The 22,310-nt window shown below is 41.9% G+C and overlaps 1 protein-coding gene across 3 annotated transcripts; it reads right to left on the minus strand.

The window, feature by feature from the left end:
- Positions 1–5,915: 5,915 nt before the first annotated feature.
- Positions 5,916–17,569, minus strand: LOC139680375 (cell surface glycoprotein CD200 receptor 2-like). Of its 3 annotated transcripts, XR_011699343.1 has the most exons (8): positions 16,875–17,569; positions 13,998–14,079; positions 12,928–13,236; positions 11,815–12,063; positions 9,580–9,675; positions 7,895–7,941; positions 6,392–6,656; positions 5,916–6,296 (listed from the first exon to the last, which is right to left on the minus strand). XR_011699343.1 is itself a non-coding variant. In XM_071572933.1 (7 exons), the coding sequence occupies exons 2-7, from the start codon at positions 14,056–14,058 to the stop codon at positions 6,558–6,560; spliced, it is 861 nt and encodes a 286-aa protein (XP_071429034.1). In that variant the 5' UTR covers positions 14,059–14,079; positions 16,883–17,569; the 3' UTR covers positions 5,916–6,557. The 3 variants fall into 3 exon arrangements, 2 of the variants coding, with proteins under 2 accessions (XP_071429034.1, XP_071429022.1); XM_071572933.1 differs by having other exon boundaries at positions 5,916–6,656; positions 16,883–17,569; XM_071572921.1 differs by having other exon boundaries at positions 5,916–6,656.
- Positions 17,570–22,310: the final 4,741 nt, after the last annotated feature.

Below are 22,310 nucleotides of genomic sequence, written 5' to 3' on the forward strand. Positions count from 1 at the left end.
AGGCAGAAAGGGATCTGGGGGTACTAAATGACAGGAAGCTCAACATGAGCCAACAGTGCACCCAGGTGGCCAAGAAGGCCAATGGGATCCCATCCTGTATCAAAAATAGCGTGGCCAGCAGGCCCAGGGCAGTGACCCTACCCCTGTGCTCTGCATTGGTGAGGCCACACCTTGAGTGTTGTGTTCAGTTCTGGGCCCCTCAGTTCAGGAAAGAGCTTGAGGGGCTGGAGCAGGGCCAGAGAAGAGCAACGAGGCTGGAGAAGGGACTGGAGCACAAGTGCTGTGGGGAGAGGCTGAGGGAGCTGGGGGTGTTTAGCCTGGAAAAAAAGGAGGCTCAGAAGTGACCTCAGCACTGTTTAGAACTACCTGAAGGGAAGTTCTAGCCAGGTGAGGGTTGGTCTCTTCTCCCAGGCACTCAGCAATAGGACAAGGGGGCACGATGGGCTCAAGCTCTGCCAGGGGAAAATGAAGTTGGAGATCAGCAAAAACTTCTTTCCAGAGAGAGTAATCAGGCATTGGAATGGGCTGCCCAGAGAGGGGGTGGATTCCCCATCCCTGGAGGTTTTTAAACTGAGATTGGCCGTGGCACTGAGTGTCATGATCTGGTAAAGGGACTGGAGTTGGACCAAGGGTTGGACTTGATGATCTCGGAGGTCTTTTCCAACCCAATCAATTCCATGATTCTACCCTGACCACTTCTCAAAATGAATTGTGGAAGCCCTGCTCATCTGAGGCGTTACTGAGACACACTCAGATAAAGCAAGGATGAGGAGCGTCTGTCTGGTGGCTAAAGACACTTGGAAAGAAGGGCTCAGTTAGAAGGAAAAAACCTGGCTGTGACTGGGGGATACTGTACAACTCTAAGGCTGCAGATACAGATTGCTAATCCCATCCTGCAGCACATCCCAAGGCACATGGGAGCACACTGGAGGAGCAAGAGGAGGGTGCACCTCTGTGCAGCACTGACAAAACACTTCACAAGCAGCATTGCCCTTACTTCAGAAGTCAGTGTTGGAGCCAAGGGCCACTGACTTCCCAGAGGAGTTACTATTTCAGAGAACTCCTGAGTTCTTAAATTTTCCTTGCAAGGCATTACAGTCTCTTACAATGTTCTTCTCCCATATCCAAAGCACCAACACTAAGAGGCAATGGCCTCGAGCTGCAGCAGGGGAGTTTCACATTAAATATTCAGAAATATTTCTTCCCTGAGACGGCAGTTAGGCATTGGAACAGGCTGCTCAGGGAAGTGGTGGAACCACCATCCCTGGATGTGTTCATAAAATACAACACGGTTCAGTAGTGAACAGGATAGCGCTGGGTTGGGGGTCGGACTTGATCTCAGAAGTCTTTTTCAGTCTTAACAATTCCATGGTTCTGTAAGACAGATGTCACCCAACAACAAATAAAATGCTTCATATTTTGCACTTGGATTTGGTAGGTGAGCTCGGATTTGCAAAGCTGAAGCACAGAAAAGGCTTATATAAAGAGTGATTAATTTTCTATTATGTATTGGCAAAAACAAAAAAAAAAAGAAAAAGAGTAAAGCAGACCTGAAGTAAATATATTTCTAAGGAGAAACTCAGTGAAAAACACAACAAAATTTCAAAATATGTCATAATTTGAAACCTATTGTTACACACACAACACAATCCCTCCCAAAACCAATAAAAATGAAAGGTAAATGAATGAAGAATAAAACTGCATTTGATGCCAAAAAGAGAAGGAAAGAACTGCATAATAAAATATTTTACTGATAAAAATCAATAAACTGAGAAAACTAGTGCAAAAATGTTTGGGAAGACAAGTTATTAGAGAAAAGAAAAATGGATATTGCTTAAAGAAGCACCATTAAGAGTACAAACACAAACTATTCCAGGACAGAGAAGTGATAGAAAATGTAGTATAAGTCCCACTTGGTTAAATCATGACCTCTTCTCTTCCTCCAGCACATGACAGGGGCATACAGATTGTAGATTCCAAGTCAAGCAGCTGAGGAAAGTTATCATTAACATCAAAGACTTCACAAAGTCAGAAAGACCAAGTCACAGAAATATCACAGGTGTTACAGCTATTAGAGAAGAACCAAGAAAAGCATTATTTTCTCATCAAAGAAGAAAAGCTATGACAAATTGATGTCAAGAAGGCTAGACCCAAAATAACAGCTGCAATTTCCAACTTAGGAAATCGAGCTTTTCACTGAGCTGGCAAATACCCTCTTTGCTCCATTTCTAAAGTCTGTAGTAAAATTGTTTACCTTCTTCATTTCAATCCTGTTGCTGAAATTTGGAATTTTAAACAAATATTATTCATATTCTGAAGTTAAATTCCAATTTATGAGGCTCTAAACATAACTGGTTTTTTCCATATTCAGTGAAGAGAAAGAGAATAAAGAACTGTTCAGTGGCATCACAACTGCTATTTCCAGAAGAAAAACTGTTCATAGATTAATCAGAAAGCAGACATCATCATTATTACAAAGAGTGCCCTATGAACATTGTGAGTGAAAACCCACACAATAAACAGCAGCATTTTCATCTATAATCACATCTGGTGCTAAAAAGCTCAAGTGACATTCCATCAACCTTGCATTTCACTAAATAGCCAATCTGAAACAGCAGTGTCATGCTGCTAGCTTTTTTTTAATTTTTTTTTCTGTGGCAATGTGCAAATAGCTCACTCCAATTCCCATTGCCTTTTAGTAATTCTCACAATGATTGTTCAACAAATAGTCAGCATTTTCCTAGACATTTTTGACAAGGCCACAGAAAATTATGGGTAAGTTTGCAGTCTAATACACTTGCCTTGCTTAACTTTGCTTTCAGTGCAAATAAAAACAGTATGGGGTCACCAACAGTGTTCTTGCAATTAAGGGGGGGGAAAGCATAGTAAATATACTCATAAAAACACCCTCATGGTACATATGGTCATAAAAACACCCTCAAGTTACTTATTTTCCAGACCAAATTCCTATACAAGACCAAACGCACAATTTGAATTGTTCTTTGGGTTACACCAAGAGTCTGTCCTGTACAAAAGCATCATGACAGAAAATACTTAAGAGATTTTCTTTTCAATCTCAAAATACTCAAGAGGTGAGCTGCAAAATTATATTCAGGTGGGAAACAGGCACTTTCCCAGCAGCAGTGTGGGACAACCCATCTGGAGCAGGACCTGGCAGTCACCAGTGCCTGTGCCTCTCAGGTGGCACAGAGTGGGCTGCAGCACCCACCGTGATTCCCTGGCCCACCAGTCCTGCTCCTGAGAAGAAGACAAAAAGTTGGCAGAAGCAGAGGTAGCCATAAACCCAGCTCGAGCCTCTCTGACAGAGAAGGAGGTAAAGCCTTGGAGAACCACTGGGGCACTACCAGGTCTTTCTCTCTCTCCCCTCGCCCTCCTGAAGAGTATGTGGCACAACTTTTAGCCTTGTGATGTGCAGCTTATCAGACCAAGAAGCAGGACATCACTGCTCTGACAGTGGCAGACAGAGGAAACCACCAAAGCCCATATCAAGAGCTCACCATGTGACAAAATTCTGTCCTTCACCAGTCACGACTGACAGTGAAGGTACCCACTGACAGGCAGTGAGAATGGAAAAACTAATTAGTCACACTAGGTATTAAGCTACAATGACCCAATATCATGCTCATTCTCCTTGTCTTACTGTTCTGTCAGCCCCCTTTGCCAGTCTCTCCCATTTTCCTCTCTCTGCTTTCATACAAAATCATTCAACTTGCAGATCTCTATGTCTTATCCAAGCACCAAGGCTTCCTTTCCAAGTACACATGTGGACCCCTGCTCAGCTAATCCTATCTTCCTTCTTCCAAAGACACAACAGGGTTAACAGGCTCACTAGAATTGTTATCACCTGTTGGCAGCTTGAATGTAATACATACTCCTGTGGTCTGCAGCTCCAGTGAATTGCAGACAGCTGTAAAAGAAGCCAAGTCTGTGTCTAAACCCACCTGCCCCTTGTGCTGGTATTGTAACATGCAAAAGAGGAGCAGAGAATTAAGTGAGCCTGTTCAATTGTTGTGCTCTGCCTAGAAGCATTATTCATGTCCCAGCCTTTCTTACAACCACCTCCACAAGCCACATTACTCTCTTTGGCCTAATACGTTTTATTAATCATACACAACAAGCTTGAGAAACATGAGGACCAATTTCATTGCAGAAATAAGATACAACAATTAGGCAGCTGAGACCTTTTAATGCATTCAACTTGTGGGTTCCCCTGAGCTCTGGGTTGATAAGTTGAGCTTTTTGTTGGCAGTAAACTGGTTTTAATCAAAGTCTGACAACAATGCTGTAAGTTAATTTTCTGGGAAGCTGAAGCACGACTGGCTCTTGGGCCATCCCAGAAATAAGAAATCAGGCAAACTATAGTCCACATGGCTGTTAAGAGCTGTGAAACCACCAGCAGAGCCCATTTCAACAAGTACCTGCAGCACAAATGGACTTATCTCATTGCCAGAGCACTTCATTTCAGCACAGAGTCTGCTCAGAATTTCTAGCTTAATGGAAATGCTGACACATTGCACATGACAGGACCAATTCCACCAAATACAAATTAAAGGGAGAAATAAAGTCATGAGCATGGAAACCATTATTTTCAGCCAGGGCCATCTATCACAGTGACGTTTCTCCAGAGAACTTTCCACACACACACCATCATCTCCCTGTGTATTTTTCCTGTCTCCATTAGTTCTCACTCATCAACATTTCACTTGGTGCAAAGGAATTATGAAAACTTCTTACATTACACCCTAATAATCACAACACACATGCACCACAATTGCCAAAAACAGACTGATACCCAGCCTAATTCTGCCTAATTCTCATTTTAAAAGCTCTGTCATCCTTTAGTCTGGCTGCAATGGCCCAACTTCTGGTTGAGACAGACCCAAATTGCTGTAATTGTCTGCAAGAACAGTCCTTAGTCACTTGCCACACTGAGCAACACCAGCCTAGAAACCCAGATTTAGACCCAAATGGGAATTCCCTAAGCAACAAGAGATCTTCCCCCTATTTCAGAAGTTTCCAGTCACGACTGAGCCCTTGACAGCACCTTGACTGTGAAAGATCCCAACTGACAGGGAAGACAAAAGAGGATGTGCTGGATCGTGCCCATGTAGCACTGTCAGCTGTGGGCCACCAGAACTGGGAAACCTCTTCCCTGGACTAAAGCACTGCTCTGGATTTCACTAAAGCTACAAAACTCTTCTCCTAGCTAGAATCACTGAAAACTTGTTTTCACTAATCCCAAGCCATCTGTCACTTATTTCCCCCAGAGGTTTTGCACATGAAAAGGTGCTCCTTTTTCCCCACAGAAGACATGATGGAGCAGCACAATGCTCTGAGAGAGTGACCCATCACTGACATTTAAAACCACAAGAAAGATTTCACTTGGTTACCAGGCATGGTAACCAGGCTGCCTTCTGCAGGCCTTTTTTCCTTAAGGTAGAGAGTCATTTCTTCATGCCTTTCTGACCACAGTGAAAGGCTGGAGTGATGCCAGTAGGTGCCCAGCCATGACTATTTAGAAGTGATAAAGTGAAGTGCAATTAAAAGGCACTGGAAGATCCTCATGCGGAAGGACACTGATGGAGCAGAGATAACTTCCTGCAGCAACAAGCAGGCAAAGGCCACTCAAAACACACATTTGAGTATAGTTACTGCTGCATTAGTGTTTGGAAGGTTTGGCAAATCTGACCATTGAAAACTGAGATAAATGACAGGTCTGTGTGATTATTTTCAGCCTGGGGACATGAGGATGAGAGGAGATAAATGGTGTAGTTAGGGCTGAGGTTTTTTCCTTTGCTTTAAACAAGCACAACACCTGCATTTGACACAACTTCACACCTCTGTTCTCAGTAAAACCATGTGGTCTTAGCTTCTCAGAAATTGGTGAACAAATGTTTACCAAAATAGCAGCAGAAATCCTTTAGATAAGTAGTTACATATTTGCACATTTATTTTAAAAAGAATCTTTCAAATTTTTCCATTGTCATTTCTCATCTCCATGCCCAGTAGAGTTTCAAACTGTGGGGTCTTTTTCCATAAATTAACAGTGTAAGCAGAAAGCTTAATTGCATAACAAAAATTACATTAAAAAATAAACAGAGATAACAAATATCATATTGGCATTACTTGCAGCTACCTATTCAGAAAAAAACAACAAATCATAAATTCGCTGATTTCCATGCTTCTGTTGGATGTGTTTCTTAGACATGTTATGTTTTGGGGTCCCCCAGATCATTACTGGTTTCCAGCACAAAATTCCAAAGAGAATCCAGTTGCTAAAATGAAGAAAAAGGGCTATATTTTCACCAGCATTCTCTTACTCTTGCACAGAAATACATCCTTTACTGTTTTGAGGAAAGGTAGCACATACCTCAGAGTCCATTTTCAAACAAAACTCAGGCAGGTATTTTCCCAAGTCAGTCTTTAAAAGTTTCAACTGTTTCAGGAGTTGGTCTGATATATAGAGAAAGAAAAAACAATGTGCTAAAATGGGTTCAGGCTGGTATCAGACTGCTTGTGTCTGCACTGTTATTCATTCATCTTGGATTGTAATTCTCATAGATACTCTCTGGTAAGACAGGAGGCTTGACTGTTTTTCTTTTCTCATGGAAGGGTGTGGATGTGGAGCTCCTAGTCTGCAAAAGGAAAAAAAACCATGTACCATTTATATTATATTGTAGGATTTTGTGGAACCAACATTCCTATCGAGCCAAACAAAACACAACAGCAGAAGAAACAAGCGCAGGTAACATTATTTTTACAAAAGAACTGTGAAGTCATTTCTCTGAGGTCCCTCAGCAAAAGTGTGGGTAACAAAGGGGGAAGCCTGAACTGGCAGAAAGATGCAAGAACAGCCTTCACAAAGCCAAAGAGGACAGCCTTTGAAAATTATTTTCTTAATGTGGTTGAAAACAAATTTTGAAATGTTGGTCTCTTCTCCTAAATAGATTATTATGAACAATGCCAGCTTCTCTGGGGAAAACAAACAAATAAACAAATAAAAAGCCAACCAACAAACAAGCAGACCACAAGAAATCCAATTTAGGCAACTAAAATTACTGTAAGCCTTTGACTTTGATCCCTGCAACTCCTACTCCCATCAGTCAAATTGTCCTGAACATCACAGAAGAGCAGATCAGGAAATTAATTATAACTTCAGAGCACTCTGACTTGTTTGCAACAAACAAGGCACACGACTATTAATTAAACCGTGAGCAGAAAACAAAATATGAAATAATTGCTCTTTCAATGTGCATTAAATGAGGCAGAAGCCTTGAGGAAAGAGCAGCATATTCTGTTAAATACATATCACGACACACTGGAATTACAAACGAAGTAAATTTTGCACTGGCAAAGTTATCACTGCTGTTTCCCAGCTTCTAGGTGTTTGAACTGCAATTTAAAAAAGTTTCAAAAATATATTTGTCTCTAATACAACAAAACAAAGTGGAGCATTTTCCCTCAATGTAACATGCATGTCTGGTTTCATCTGATCTTTAATCAAGCAGGTTTCTGCCATCAAGAGTACACATTCTTGAGCAAAACATCAGAGTTAAGATTATTCTGTGAAGCAGAAATGTAATGTTTTGGGACAGCTGACATTCAGCATTGTAAATGTAATCTACAGGCAAGAAATGCACTACACCTAGTGCTTAAACACTCAGATACTCTGATTATACATGAAGTCAGGGCCACCCAAACAATAGACATCCTCCCAGATGCACTGTTCCTCATTGCCCCCTTCCTAGTGCACACAGAGATAAATGGGAGTTTTGTCAGAGTAGACACATGGCAATTAAATTATACATTTCAGTGAAGAATACCCCTAAACCAGCAAATCACACACACACACATATACAAGAAACTCACTTACTGCAGATTGTTCTGCTGGCCCATGTGCCAATTGACGGACCCAGAGAGCTGAAAGTGGGATATCAGGAAATTAAAACGGTGTAAGGTACACAGCTGTTGTATCTAGGGTTCTCCTCTAGCTGCCCTCAGCTGTTGAAAGACTTTCTTCAAAATACAGTTACATTCAAATGTTAAGTTCTTATTTTTTATGTCCTGCTCTTGAAGACACTATTGTTTTATTATTCCCTTCATTGAAACTTTTGGTCCCTCTGGATGTCCTGGTTTCTACTGGGACAGAGTTCATTTTCTTCTTAGCTGGTACAGTGCTGCGGTTTGCATTTAGTGTGAGAAATATGTTGATAACACTGATGTTTTAGTTGTTACTAATTACTGCTTACCCTAAGTCAAGGACTTTTCAGTTTGCTGTGAATTGCCAGTGAGGAAGAGCACAGAAAGCTGTGAGGGAGCATGGCCAGGACAGCTGACCTGACCTGGGCAAAGGGATATTCCACACCACAGAAAGTCATGGTATAAACTGGGAAAAGTTGGCCAGGAGCTCAGGGATGGAGTGGGCATCCATCAATGCATGGTGAGATTATATTGTGCATCGCTTGTTTCTCTCAGGTTTTCTTTACTTCTCTCTCCCTCCTTTTCACCACAATTTTTATTTGTTCTATTCTGCTGTATTTTATATGCTAGTATTATTAATAGTACTATAATATTTAATTTTGTTTTAATTACTAAACTGTTATGTCAATCCATGGGGTTTACCTTTTTCTCCTCTAATTCTCCTCTCCACTGTGGTGTGGTGGGCAGGAGTGAGTGAGGGACTGCACATTACTTAGTCGTAGTTAGGCCACCCCATTGGGAGACATGAGTGATTTGTCTCTGTTAGGTGCCCTTTTCCTCTGCTCTGCAGGGATACGCTGGGTCAGGGAACCCATCTGAACATGTTTTTTCCTCCCCTCACCTGCTCCAAAGACACACATGATTCTGTGGCAGAGACAGCCTTCTGTTAAGATGCTGCAAGCACTGATCAGTGTTGCCACCACTGATGACAACTGCCCCTCTGTTTTCTTTTCCTGCCTCTGTTTTCCTCACCTTACTTTCTTTTTCTTTCTGGTGCACACCTGCACTTGCTGTCCTCTCCTGCCAACCCTCTTTCACTATACTTGTTCAGACTTGGCTTATGAAATAAATGGGATACGTAATATGCTCTGTGCAGGGGGAATAATGTGAAAGATGTGGAAGTGGGTACATTTGGCCTATTCTTACACTTTCTCAAGGGAAAACTTATGTTTGCTGATGGAAACAGAGCTTGTTTGTGTCTAGTCATTAGACTAGTTTGTGAACTGTCATTCTTAAGTATAGAATTTTATGCCAGGAAACTAATGTAGATCAAAATAATTCTAAAAACTCAACACCTACCCTACTCTCAGAAAGAACCCTTTTCATCCTGAATGACTCTCTGACATAGATGTAATGCATTAATATCCTAATACCTATGGCTCTTACAAAACTCCTGACTTGTTTTAAAGTTCCAGCCCTTATTTTATTAAAACTTTTCCAAAAGGGCAACACATCATATGCACATCTTCCTTAACCCTTGTATCCCACCCCACTCTCCATGATAAAGCACATGTCCTTGTACCTGTACATAGTCAGCAATGGAATTGTTATACATTTCAGGTTCATCAAAGGACTTACCTCTGCACATGAAAATTAAGCATAAAGTCACACCACTGACAGCGGCAAAACCTGCAGAGACTCCTATCAGGAGGTAGGGAAGGCTGGGGGAAGCATCTGAGAGATGAGAAAAAAGAGTAAGTTACAGAGCTAGGCATCAGTATCCACTGACTACACGACATTGCTACCTTAACCAGAGGGCAGAGTTAATCCTTTGCCTTCACAGATCAAATGAGCAGAGAGAAACAGATGAGAAGTCTGGATGCCAATCAGTGATAGGAAGATGCCTCACACAGTCATTTGTGGGTACAAACTCATTTTCGTTTTCAACTCATCTGCCTTTAAGGTCTCCTTTTGTTCAAATATTATTAGCCCTGCAGCAACAGAACTGACCAATCATCCCTGCAAAATGCTGTTATTAATGACTTGTCTACACTGACTTGTGTCCTTCATGCCTCTACTGAGATGTTTTGGTGATATGAGCACTTATTTAGCTGTTATAACAAATCTTACTGCAATAGAGAATTCTAATAGCTCCAGCACTGCCAGCTGAGAAGCTGAGTTTTACCCTTTAGTACTTTTGCCCTTGAAAAAAACATTTGAAAGTCACAGACAGATATTCTCCAAGGAAATTTTCTCCAGATCATCACCACTCTGGGAAGCTGGACAAAATTCAACTTTGGGGGTTCAAAGTTTCACATAAAAAATTAGTGAGCTGTACCACAGTGGCTGCTGAAAGGACCTTTTCTGTAATCAGTGATTAAAAATTATGCTAATTTGGTTTGGTGAGAAAGTTTTGGTAGTGGAGAAGATGCCAGAAGTTGCCCCCATGTCCAACAGAGCTGATGCCAGTCAGGTCTAAGCAGATCTGCCACTGAAAGCTGAGCCAGCCAGAAATGCTAGTAGCACCTCTGTGATAACATATTTAAGAAGGGTAAAACTGCTGTGCAACAGCAGCTCAAAGAGTGAAGTGAGAAGATGTGAGAGGATCAATTCTACAGACACACAGGTCAGCAAAGAAGGAGTGGGAGGAGGTGATTCCCCTGTAGCCTGTGATGCAGAGCAAGGTGGAACACAGACTATAACAGGGCCAGTGGATATGCCCTGGAGGAAGCTGTGACCCACTGGAGAGCCCCCCCACTGCAGCAGGCTCCTGGCAGGACCTGTGACCCCATGGAGAGGAGCCCACATTGGAGCAGGATTTCTGGCATGACCCCTGCAGGGGACCCACTCTGGAGCAGTGTGTTCCTGAAGGACTGCACTCCTTGGAAGGGACCTACGCTGGAGCAGTGTGTTTCTGAAGGACTGCACCCCTTGGAAGGGACCCACACTGGAGCAGTGTGTTCCTGAAGGACTGCACTCCTTGGAAGGGGCCCATGCTGGAGCAGTGTGTTCCTGAAGGACTGCACTCCTTGGAAGGGACCCACACTGGAGCAGTGTGTTCCTGAAGGACTGCACCCCTTGGAAGGGGCCCACGCTGGAGCAGTGTGTTCCTGAAGGACTGCACTCCTTGGAAGGGGCCCATGCTGGAGCAGTTTGTGAAGAACTGCAGCCCATGGGAAGGACTCCTCTTGGAGTAGTTCACAGTCTCCCATGGGTGGGACCCCACACTGAAGCAGAGGAAAAGCATGAGGAGGAAGGAGGAGCAGAGACAAAGTGTTAAGGACTGACCACAACTCAAATTCCCCTGCACAACGAAGGGGGAGAAGACAGAGAATATGGAAGTGTAGCTGAGTCTGGGAAGAAGAAGGGGTTGTGTGGAGGGTGCTTTTAGATTTGTTCTTGTTTCTCACTATCCTATTCTGATCTGATTATCAATAAATTAAATTAAGTTCCTTCAAGTCTGTTTTGCCTGTGACAGTAACTGGTGAGTGATCTCTCCCTGTCCTTATCTTGACCCATGAGCTTTTCATAGTATTTTTTCCCTATCTTCTTGAGGAGTGGGAGTAACAGAGCAGTTTGGTGGACACCTGGAAACCAGCCAAGGTCTACCCACTAAAAGCATAATGAGGAATTCTTGTAAAACAGAACTGGAATAAAAAGGAACATGCACTGAAAACTTCTCCATATAGTGCCACAAAACATTTCATTCCAACTAACTCAAAATTATTAATTTCTCTACCAACGTGCAATAGGATTTGGGATTATAACTGCACTAAGGAAACCACAGAACCCCAGCATTCAGTGGGAACAGTTGCACAGAACAGCACAGAGAAGCCCAAGTGCAGAATGAAGGGCATTTATAAGGCTATTTACTTGTCAGGTCTATGGACAGAGTCTGGTTTGTGGCTGGGTGGGTAACCAGGCAGGTGACAGTGGAAAGTGTGCTGTTGCCCCAGCCTCTGTAGCTCACTCTGGTCACTGTTCCATTGGGGTGATGGAATTCTTCCTCAGTGCTGTGATTGCCTGCAGGGATCCAGGAGATGTCAGCAGCTGGCTTTCCTGCAGATGCTTGACAGACAGTCCCCTTGCTCTTGTCATAGGTCAGAGACACTGTAGGAGGGACTACAGAAGAAAATTTTAAAAAGCCACAACCATTATTTCTAGTTTAATATAAAATCACCAACTGAAACTGAAAAACAGGTGGTATTTTTTAGTTTGCATGACCAATCTGGGATTTTAAAATAATTTAAAATATTAGCATCAGCTATCTTTAGAGGGGGGAAAAATACATTAAAAATTCAGAGTGAATACCTCAAAAACTAGGTAGTTGTATCTAAAATACTGCTTCCTCCTCTTTTCCAAAAGGTGATTACAGACTAACAGGAGATGAGATGACACACAGGGATGGATTACAACAAGATTCATAAGTACAGCAGTGCACATTTTGAAGAAAATGCAGCTTGCTGTAGCTCCAGACAAAATATTTAGGAGGTGGGATATGTAGCATCAAAAATTTGATAGCAGGGAAATAAAAGAGGAATGGGACAAAACTGTTCTGATTGAAGTCCAACAATTCATATTCTGCATTTGACACAACAGGGAGAGGCTCACACAACACCTAATCCTTTATCAGAAAGACTGCAGGGAAGAACAAAATAAAAACAAATCCAAACCAAAAACAAATAATAAAAAATGCCCAACCAACTAAAAAAGACTGAAAAAAATCAAGTGACTAAAAGTAATAGTAGCAATTAGAGAGTTCCAAAATTCATTTCCTGTGATTTTTAGTTATATTCAGAAGGCTTAACTAATGTGTCCAGAACATGAAACCTTCTCTGATATTTTTTAAGTTTATAGATCCTATAGATATTTTACCTGACTATCTGAAATGGATGTTTTGATGTTTTGACGTTTCCTAATATTCTTTTTTTCCCTGCCTATATTGAAAATAGACTAACTTAATTTTTTTTAAGGATGCAATCTTACCTATCACAGTCAGAGAATAAGAATAATAAAAATTCCCTTCACTGTTGGTAATTTCACAGGTGTAATTCCCCTCATCACCAAGGTTCACAGGGTGAATACGAAGGGCAGGGTCACTGTCAGGTGAATATTTCCACACGATCCTCTCACTGCAGTTTATCTTCTTTGTCTCATTGTGATCACCTCTAAAGGCCAACAAGCAGCAACTGCTGCATTTCTTCTTCCATGTCACCATCAGCAAAGACACCTTGAAGATGTAAGGGCAGCTCAGCACAGCTTCATGACCAGCCTCCACACTCACCATGTTGTAAGCTACGCAAGAAGAGAAAAGACACAAAAAGGATGCTACAAAATCATCAAAGCACAGGAAACTGTTCTTCATCACATTTTAAAATTTCCACTTCCTTACTGTACTGGCAGCCTTGAGTACAAATTACTCTGTGCAGGCACATATCAGTATTCAGTTTCCAGGTCAAGCTTCCTGAAGTCTGGAAATGCAGTGAAGGTGGTACTTTCTGCTGTGGACACTGCAGGTATGTGATGCATGCTAATGAGCTGCAAGTCCCCTGCCCTATCTTAGGCAACAAATTTCTATAATTTTAATATAAGCTTTGAAAAACTGATGAGGAGGGTAAAATTCACTCTTAAGGGAAAGGAAACTTTTATTTTAATTACTGTGTTACTGAATTAGGTGACTTGCATAAAGTGCAAGTAAGAGTCGGGATAGCTTTGGAATGTACCTGCAACACAATTAAAATCCAAAATCACTTGGAGCAGTAGTTTAGTAAGGGCCTTATGTAGATCCCTTTTCTACCAGAAGTCATAGCTCTCCTGCCCTTGTCCCAGTTGAACAGAAGATGTGTCTTCAGATGATCTGTGTTGGATACATCACCCTGTGACACTCTGCAAGGCACACGATTATTTTGCCAGCTGAGCTGACATCACTCTTTGCATTCACATTAAACAACAGGCAAAATTTGCACTGATGAACTACCAAGTTTCAGCGTACTTGAAAGTTGGAAAAACAGAGTACCAAAGACTGCTGCATGTAGTTTTGGATCTTTCTCACTTACCTTCAACCAGATTGATTGGCAGGAAAAAGAGCACAGCCAGAACTGCCCATTTCTGAGCCATCTTTAGCAGAAGGAACCAGCACTGCAGAAAGTGAAGGCAAAGAAAAGGACGTGGTCACAAACTGTTGTGCAAATCTCTTCAAAGTTTTTTTTTCTCCCTTTGAAAACAGAAGTTCTAAATAAGGCACCATGTCAAATAGATTTCTTGTACTGAAGAAAGTAAGGCAAAAAGTGGGTTGAAAATTTAGGAAAACAAACAAACAAACAAGCAAAAATCAAAAAACTCCACACAAGCCTCCCACACTACCAATTACAAGCAATTGTTAAAATCCAAATTCTCTGGTGCCACTCAGGATCTCAACTTCATCAAGTGTTTGGCAAAGAAATTATTCCTAACCCGTTTAATTTCTTGGAAGGTAACTCCACTTCTGTAGTAGAAGAAAAAGAGCAACTCTCCTATTGCAAGAGATCAAAACCATGTGAGTTTGTTTCCTGCTTTCATAGACACAGTGAACTAAAGGCATCTAATAACTCATGCTGTTCTATAACTATATATATCTTTCACCAAACCATACCTTACAAATTTCTAGCTCCTTTTTGGCAAAAGGGCACTGTTTCTTTGGCAAGACTGAGACAGTGTTGTCATCCCAACACTTCATTTTCTAGTTCACACAAAAAAGCAGAACTCTATGCTATCCAAAAGCTTTCCAAGCAATATATTATGGTTCTCAGTGGAGAATTTTGATGAAAACTCATTCAGCTGTTTGTTGAGCATGGATTTGCCTAAGAACATCACTGATATTTTCCTGTGGTCAGATATCATACATAAATAACCCAAATTTGGCATGGGAAAGTTGCACTATGTTGTACTGAACAACATACATATGTATTCCCACAGTCCAACTCTCAACTTCATCTGCTCAGGTCTCAAGGTCTCTGCAGATCTTCATGCTGGCTCTGTCACAGCAGAATGGCTCATAACTCACATTGCTGGGGGATAAAGCCCAGGCCAGGGAGTGACTGCAGGTTCCCACAGCAGTGCAGTAGCCATAGCCTGACTGCAGCTTTCAAATGTTACTGTCAGAAACTGGTGGCTGCACTTTTGTCTGGGGCTCCCCACAGCCTGCCCACAAGGCTGTCTTGTTTTCCATCACTCACCTCTGTGTTCCCTCTAATTGTCTTCTTGGTAGACCTTTTGTCATTCTCTCCTTTATGCTGCCATTTCTATCTCTTTAATACTTTCTGAATCAGTCACCCACAGCTAGAGATGATTGGAAAATTCTATTTCCATCCCAAGGGAAATACTGATACGTTCTTTTCATCCCCAAGTCAAAAACCCAATATGCACCAGACAAGCAAATATCCTTGTGCACTTGCTGATTCAGAAATGTCACATATGTCACAAGAGGACTTTCTTTCTGGGTTATTTAGATCACAAACTCTTTACACCCAAGTACAGACACAGGGATGTTCCTTAGCATGTGCAGAGAGGCGAAGGAAAGGCAGCCAAGCTTCACTGTGCATACAGAGACCTAAATCCTCATCTGGTATCAACTGCCATAAAAGTAATTGGGTCCAACTATGGACCATTAACAATTTATTTTTAAACTTGAAACAGATCAAATGAGGATGCCTGGTGTACAGAAGGAAAACCACAACACTGCCACACTTGCGGTACAGGAAGAACAAAAGTTGCCATAGTCATGAGCCAAATGCAAGGGAAGATAGTATTTTCTTATACACAATGTGATGTTTATGCACATTCAGACATGGAATCATAGAATCACAGAATGGTCTGTGTTGGAAGGGACCATAAAGATCATCCAATTCCAAGTCCCCTGCTATGGGCAGGGACACATTCCACTAGAGCAGGTTCCTCAGAGCTCCATCCAACCTGGCCTGGAACACTTCCAGGGTTGGGGCATCCACAGCTTCTCTGGGCAACCTGTTCCAGCAACTCCCCACCCTCAACAGAATTGTTTTCCTCAAAGAATCGTTTTGTTTACAATTCTAACAAAAGAGTGAAACAACTGGATAAAAAGCTTTTATTAAAACCTGGAAAACAATGCCAATACAATCACATTGATCCATAATCTGCTACTAGCGTACAATAGACAATGTAATTTTACCTTCAAAATACCTCAATTTTCATTCACTTAAAATCTTTCCCATTAAGGAAATATTTTGTTTTGCTTCAATTTATTCAATTCTGTCAGAGCTTTGGGGATTTTTTTTTTCATTTTGGATACAGTGTGCCTGCAAAAGTTGCTTTCAACCAAAAAAGTTTGAAATTTTGGAAGTTGAATTTTTTTAAACCAAACGAATAAAAAATATATATTTTGCCCTGAGTTGTGCATTGAATTTGACCCAATTTGCAAATAATTTCTCAGCCTTTTTCAAAAGGAAAGTAAAAAAAACCCCAAACGTTCCACAATGTTTATCAGCAAATTCAGTATTCACCAATTTTGATAGATCCATAAATATTCATAGCAGTATATTGTCATATTGGAACTTGTCCCAGAGAACTTTTTTTTTTTAAATTCATACAATTCTCATATATATGAGGTTTATTTGTTCAAAAGAACAGGCATTAATGATTAAAAATGGGACCCTACAGAAAGAACAGAGTATATTACTCTGTTTAAATATTCATGTGTGAAACACAGAATTCAGTCTGCAAATTTTAAGGTTCACAATCCTTGAATACTTGTGCCTGCAAGCGAGAAGAAAGTCTCAAAGTAAAACCCAGAAAAGAAAAACCAAGCAGAGCTGAATCAAATTCATTTAAAAGTAGAAAATGAATATTTGTAGCTTGCCATGTGTTGTTTCCTTTCATGGAATTAAAATGCCTCAATAACTGCATTAAAATAAATTAACATTTTTACTCAGCCTTGGTGGTGGTGGTTGGCAGAAGACCATGCAATATGTGCATCACTCTTCCATTAGCCTCAGCCCTCCAGCTGGACAACGGCACTGCTCACGCTCGGATTCATCCCAACGAGTGCTGAGGATGGAGGAACACTACCCAGTTGTTCGCATGGAGGGGAGCCCTCCAACCTTGGGAGCACAGAAGATGAACAGCACTGCCTGTGTGCCCCAGGCTTCCCACACTCGCTGTTCTGGGGATGAGTAGAGAGACGCCAGCACACACAGCCGGTCCAGCGTGGATGCCAGTCCAGCATGGATGCCAGTCCAAACTGGATGCTGGTCCCAGTGACTGTGCTTACATGGCAGCTCCTGTACACCAGGAAATTGCAGAGATGTACCTGGAGCTCCCCTCCCTCTCTGTCCTCATGAGGGACCCAGATATAACTGCAAAGAAGTGAGAACTATCTCAGTTTAGGAGCACTCATCCCAGGTAGTCCGTGTTGTCAGCTGGGCAGTTCATTAATTTCTTTTCAGTGTTGCTTCTGAGATCTCAACAGGCAGCTGATTTGTCTCGCAGACAGACACAGCCTCCACCCACTCCAAAAGTGATGAGTGAAAAGTTGCACACTCCCCTGAAGAGGATGTGGCACAGTGAAACTGAGGGAAGCAAACTGCTTTCTGACATGAAGAACAACTCACAACCTCAGCTGCCTGCTGTTACACATTAAACACAAGCTACAAGCCTTGAGTTATGCAAAGAAACAACTTAAAATCAGACAAAGCAAAGTCCAACATTATTAAAATATATGTTAACACAATCTGAAAAATTCATGTATCAATCAGTCCACCAGTCATCACCACAACTTTCTGAAGAATAACTAGTATGTCACATAGCCCATGCTTATTATTAACTCGGCAAAATATGATTCTGTTTTGCAGTGGAAGCACATTTTAAAGGGTAGAAAAGACACAATCTCCAAAGTCTGTTCTCTGTAAGACCTGTGTCTTTGGGCAAGGAAGGACTGGAAGGGATGGCCAGAAGGGGAAGCAGTTGTACACATCTGTGTCAGCTTCAATTATGAAAAAGTTCCACAAAACAACTGTAAAATTACAGAGTTTTTGTAATATATACCTGTTTGGGTTTTTTATTTCCTTCACAGCAAGGCAGAGGTTTGTGGTGTCTGTCAGTTGAACGTATCAAGATATCAATATTTAGAATAATACCAAAATTAACATTAAAAAGTCTGGATATTTTCCTCAGAGGAAAAAAAAATTGCCATGCAGAAGGTGAGTATTTTGTCCTGCTTTTTTGCCTTATATTTAGTAGCTGTAATTCAAGAAAACAGATGGGCATCTCCTCTCTTCTCAGAAATATTTACCTTTTTAACACAAGCCTATCTAGAAAGTAGCTTAGTCCCATGAAGCTATTCCATGAGCCAAGGTGTACATCTCCCATCTGTGGCTGTCTTGCAGCCAGGTCCCTCAGAAAGTACCATAACCCAGTGAGGGGAATGGGGAGTAGGAGCAAAGGATGAAGGAGAACGTCAGCACCCCTGTTCTCTTCCTTTCAGAAACAGAGAAGACATTTGCTGTAATTTTTTTCCATTATAAGGGGAAAAGAACTAGTTCTTTTACCTAACAGCTTGACTTTCCTAGGTATAAACCATCTGTGGCTCTCACCAATGTCAGCAAACAGATGGGGAAAGCCTGATGATAATGAAGCCTTTAAAACCTGACACTTCCAGGTTAAAATATAGAGTCAATTATATTGCAGAGATAGATTTCAGGGATTTTTTTTTTCAGAATCAAGAAAAAGCATTCCTTTTTCAACTGTAGCTGAGTTTCCCCTAATTGCTCAGTCACAGGGGCAGCATGGCCATGGGCAGCAACTTCTGTTCCCGGCCTAGAGAATCCCCTTACCACTTGTGGGTCATGAACTTCAGGGGCTTCTCACCTGATCCTGATTCCAGCAACCAAATCTATCTACCACATAGGTGTTTGTGACCTTAACTACTTTAATTCCTGCCCCTTGTAGGCCTACTGCTCCAGGTTGCTGATTTTCCAGGAAAAGCAACTGTGAACTAGCAACCTGCAAGTACAATTACTGCCTTCAGGACTGTGGATAATCCAAGAAAACATCTGCCATACAAGTATTCAAATATGAATAGAGTTGCTTTATAGCTGGACACTTAATTCCCAAAGAACTCCAGTAAGAATCAGTATATATCTCAGACTCCACAGGTCAGAGTTTCCTCCCCATCTTTCAGTCAGAGCTACTGGCCTCCCATTCCATACCAAACATGATGGAATTGCACCACACATTCCAAACTGAACATAAAGAAGCTGCAAACCTCACATAATTCCTACTTTTAAAAGAACAGAAACAGCAGAAGGACTGAAATAAAAAAACAAATGGTCCTTCCTCTCCTGCCAGTCAATCTTACAAATAGCATCACTAACCACGATTTAGGCAATGCCAAGCAGGGGGAGAGACACAGGACTACCAGGCCTCTCTCCTTCAGCTCTTCACTGCTCCTCCTCCTGCACACCCCAGGGAAGTTAATGTTCTCTGAAAGCTACAGTTTCCCCCTTCTGTCGAGGGGTACCCTGCAAAAACTCCCAGGAACATCCAACAGAGTCAGCTACTCCACCCTCAAGGAGCCCTCCTCAGAGTCATCACACAGAAGATGATTTTCTGCTAGTTTTTCTTTAAGAAAAGGAAAATTTTGCCTCTTTTGTTTATAGCACAGCTAGATCAACACTTCCAAATATGAAATACGTACTGTTACCATATAGCAAAGGCCAAGGCTCAATCAATAGTTTTCTTTCAGTGTCTTCCATTTCTGTGATTATTTTTTTTACAAGTGGAACAAATTACTTGTGTAACAAAGCATACCAGAAATAGAAACCCATATCTAAACTGGAAAAACCTACACATCCCACCTCTCAAATGCCAAGTAAAGTCATGACACCAGAGTCAGGATGCCATTTACCACTACCTACACTCTTTTGGTGCAGTGTGATAAACCAAAGGGGATGCTTGTGTTTACCTGTTTCCTCCCACACCATAAGGGCTTCTTCACTCTCTTTTCCTGAGCCAGTTAACAGCTATAGCTCTGCGTCAGTCCATGGTTTAGAAATATTCCCCACAGTGGTTTCCAGTGAAACTTCTCACCTCATTTCTCTCCTGGTTACCAGCACTTGTGGCAAATTTATTCTCGATGCGAGGGAGTATGATGCACAAGAGTGGAATTGCTGGGGGAAGTGCAGCCCAAACTGCCCCCACTTTTTGTAGACCAGCAATCTGCAGGTGGAAAACATGACATGAAGTCAGGTCATCTCCCACAGAAGTTAATACTGTCATGGGACTGTGGGCTTGCTGTTAAAAGGTCTTCATTTTCTCCTCTCCCCACAGTGGCTTAAAATAAAGCCCAGTGGGGAAGCTCCTCGGGATGGGGTGGCAGAGCTTCTCCATGCTGGGAGAACATGCACATCAGGACTTTCAGCTCCTTATTCAATGTCCAAAGATGCTGTGTGAAAAGTTGAGACATGGCATTACAAAACAAAGGAGAGAAAAAGAAATAAGATGCAGGGGGAAAAAAGGCAACCAGCATAGAGTGTGCAGAAGTGTCAGGAGGGACCCCAGGAAGCCTCCTGCTCCCCACCACAAGGACTTTGCTGCATTCATTAATGCCACAGACCACACCTTTCTCCCTACCTCCTGCCTTTAGGCTTGTGCAGGCAATGTACAGGCTACATGGGTTATAGCTGTGTAGCTACACCTGTGCACAGCTAAGGACCCACTTAAAATACATGTAAATATCTTAACTTGCTAAAAGTGTCTGTGCTGTGGCCATGTCTTTGTGTGCACATTGCAATATATATATGCACATATTCATATTTCAAAAAGTCAATATATAGAAATAAAACATTACGCACACACTTTTACAGCTGCTGTACTTAAGTGACAAGGTATGTAGGGATGCTCAGCTGATGGGGTTGCATCAATTACTTACCATTTTCTATATAACTGTCTTATTAAAGTGGACCTGTTCAGTCAAGCAGCTGCCAGGGGTGGCCCAAAATCCTACCTAGCACTGTCAGACACAGCCCTCCCTCACCACTGGCAACTCCCCCCTACATCAGCAGGCAGCAATTAAAGCTCAGCCCTCAGCAGGTCCTCCAGCCCCGTGGTGTGGCACAGGCTCAGCCCCACCAGTGCCTTCCTCCCCTCCAGAAGAGGGGATGCTTTCAGGGGGCTTAGAGTCAAACAGCTATCTTAAAAATGGAGATAGGAGAGCAAAATGCTACTGGCAGTGCTGCCTCACCAGTTTTTCTCTCCTCTTTTCCTCTTCAGCTCCCTGCATGGACAGCCAAGAGCTGTGTAACCTCATAGCCCTCCTGCACAGGAGGAAAAGTTGTTTGGCCTGCTTGTAAAGTCTCCATCACTAGAAATCCAAGTGGCACATTTGCTTCCACAGGGTTTACTGTCAGAGCTACTTTATGACTTCTGTAATGATAAAGAGACTGGCTAAAGGATTTTAAAAATGCACACACCAGAAGCACCTTTGAATTATATAGGCTTCCAACAAGGCCCTTTGCACAGAATGATTTTTCCAAGTAAGGCAAAAGGGTAAATTTTCCCTCATGTAAAAGCAGTTAAGCTGTGGACACTGGCTGCAGTTTACCTGGGGGTACCTGCAATTAAACAATGAAGAAAACAACCTCATTCAAAGTCCAGCATCTCTACTCAACCAGGGTTAGGTACATGTGCTACAAAACTTCTCTAAAGTAGCTTTGATGGAGTTAACAAGGGCACAGGGAACAGTAATTTCTTTTGACTCATAAGGGATCCTAGACAGCTTGAAAATCCATTTTTACTGAAAAAGACATTTTTAGCTTTGGACTACCTGTCTATATTTCTTTATAGGTTCTAGAAATATGTATTTCATAATCTACTCAAATATCTTTTTCCTGTTCACACAATGCAGTTTTGGGATGAAAACCAAAGGAACTTTTGTTCTCCCCTGTGAAATAGGTGGATGGCATTGACTTGGCAAAGAACAAGAATTGGGCACTATAGGTTTCTGAGCAGGTCCTGAAAGAAACCCCAGCACTGGCTACACTGTTGTTGAGGTGATGGAGAGGTCATCATGACTTGTGAAAGATATTTTTATTTGGGAAAATTAGCATTTACTCATTTTTGAATGGGACTAAGCTCACAGAATGCATCCCCTTCTACCTCCTCAGGCCACACATGATCTCAGAAACGCTGGTGAGGCCTCAGTCTTGATGAGCAGATCTTGGGCTGAGCCTCTCTTGAGCTTATCAGAAACACTGTCTGCTCCCAGGAACTACTGCTTGGAAACTGATTTTTCTTGCCCAAACATCAAGTCCAGTGGAACATTAGTTTTGTTAAGTAACTTTCAAAGAAAGTTACTTTCC

This window comes from Pithys albifrons, chromosome 1 (assembly GCF_047495875.1).
Source record: "Pithys albifrons albifrons isolate INPA30051 chromosome 1, PitAlb_v1, whole genome shotgun sequence".
NCBI classification, from domain to species: domain Eukaryota; kingdom Metazoa; phylum Chordata; class Aves; order Passeriformes; family Thamnophilidae; genus Pithys; species Pithys albifrons.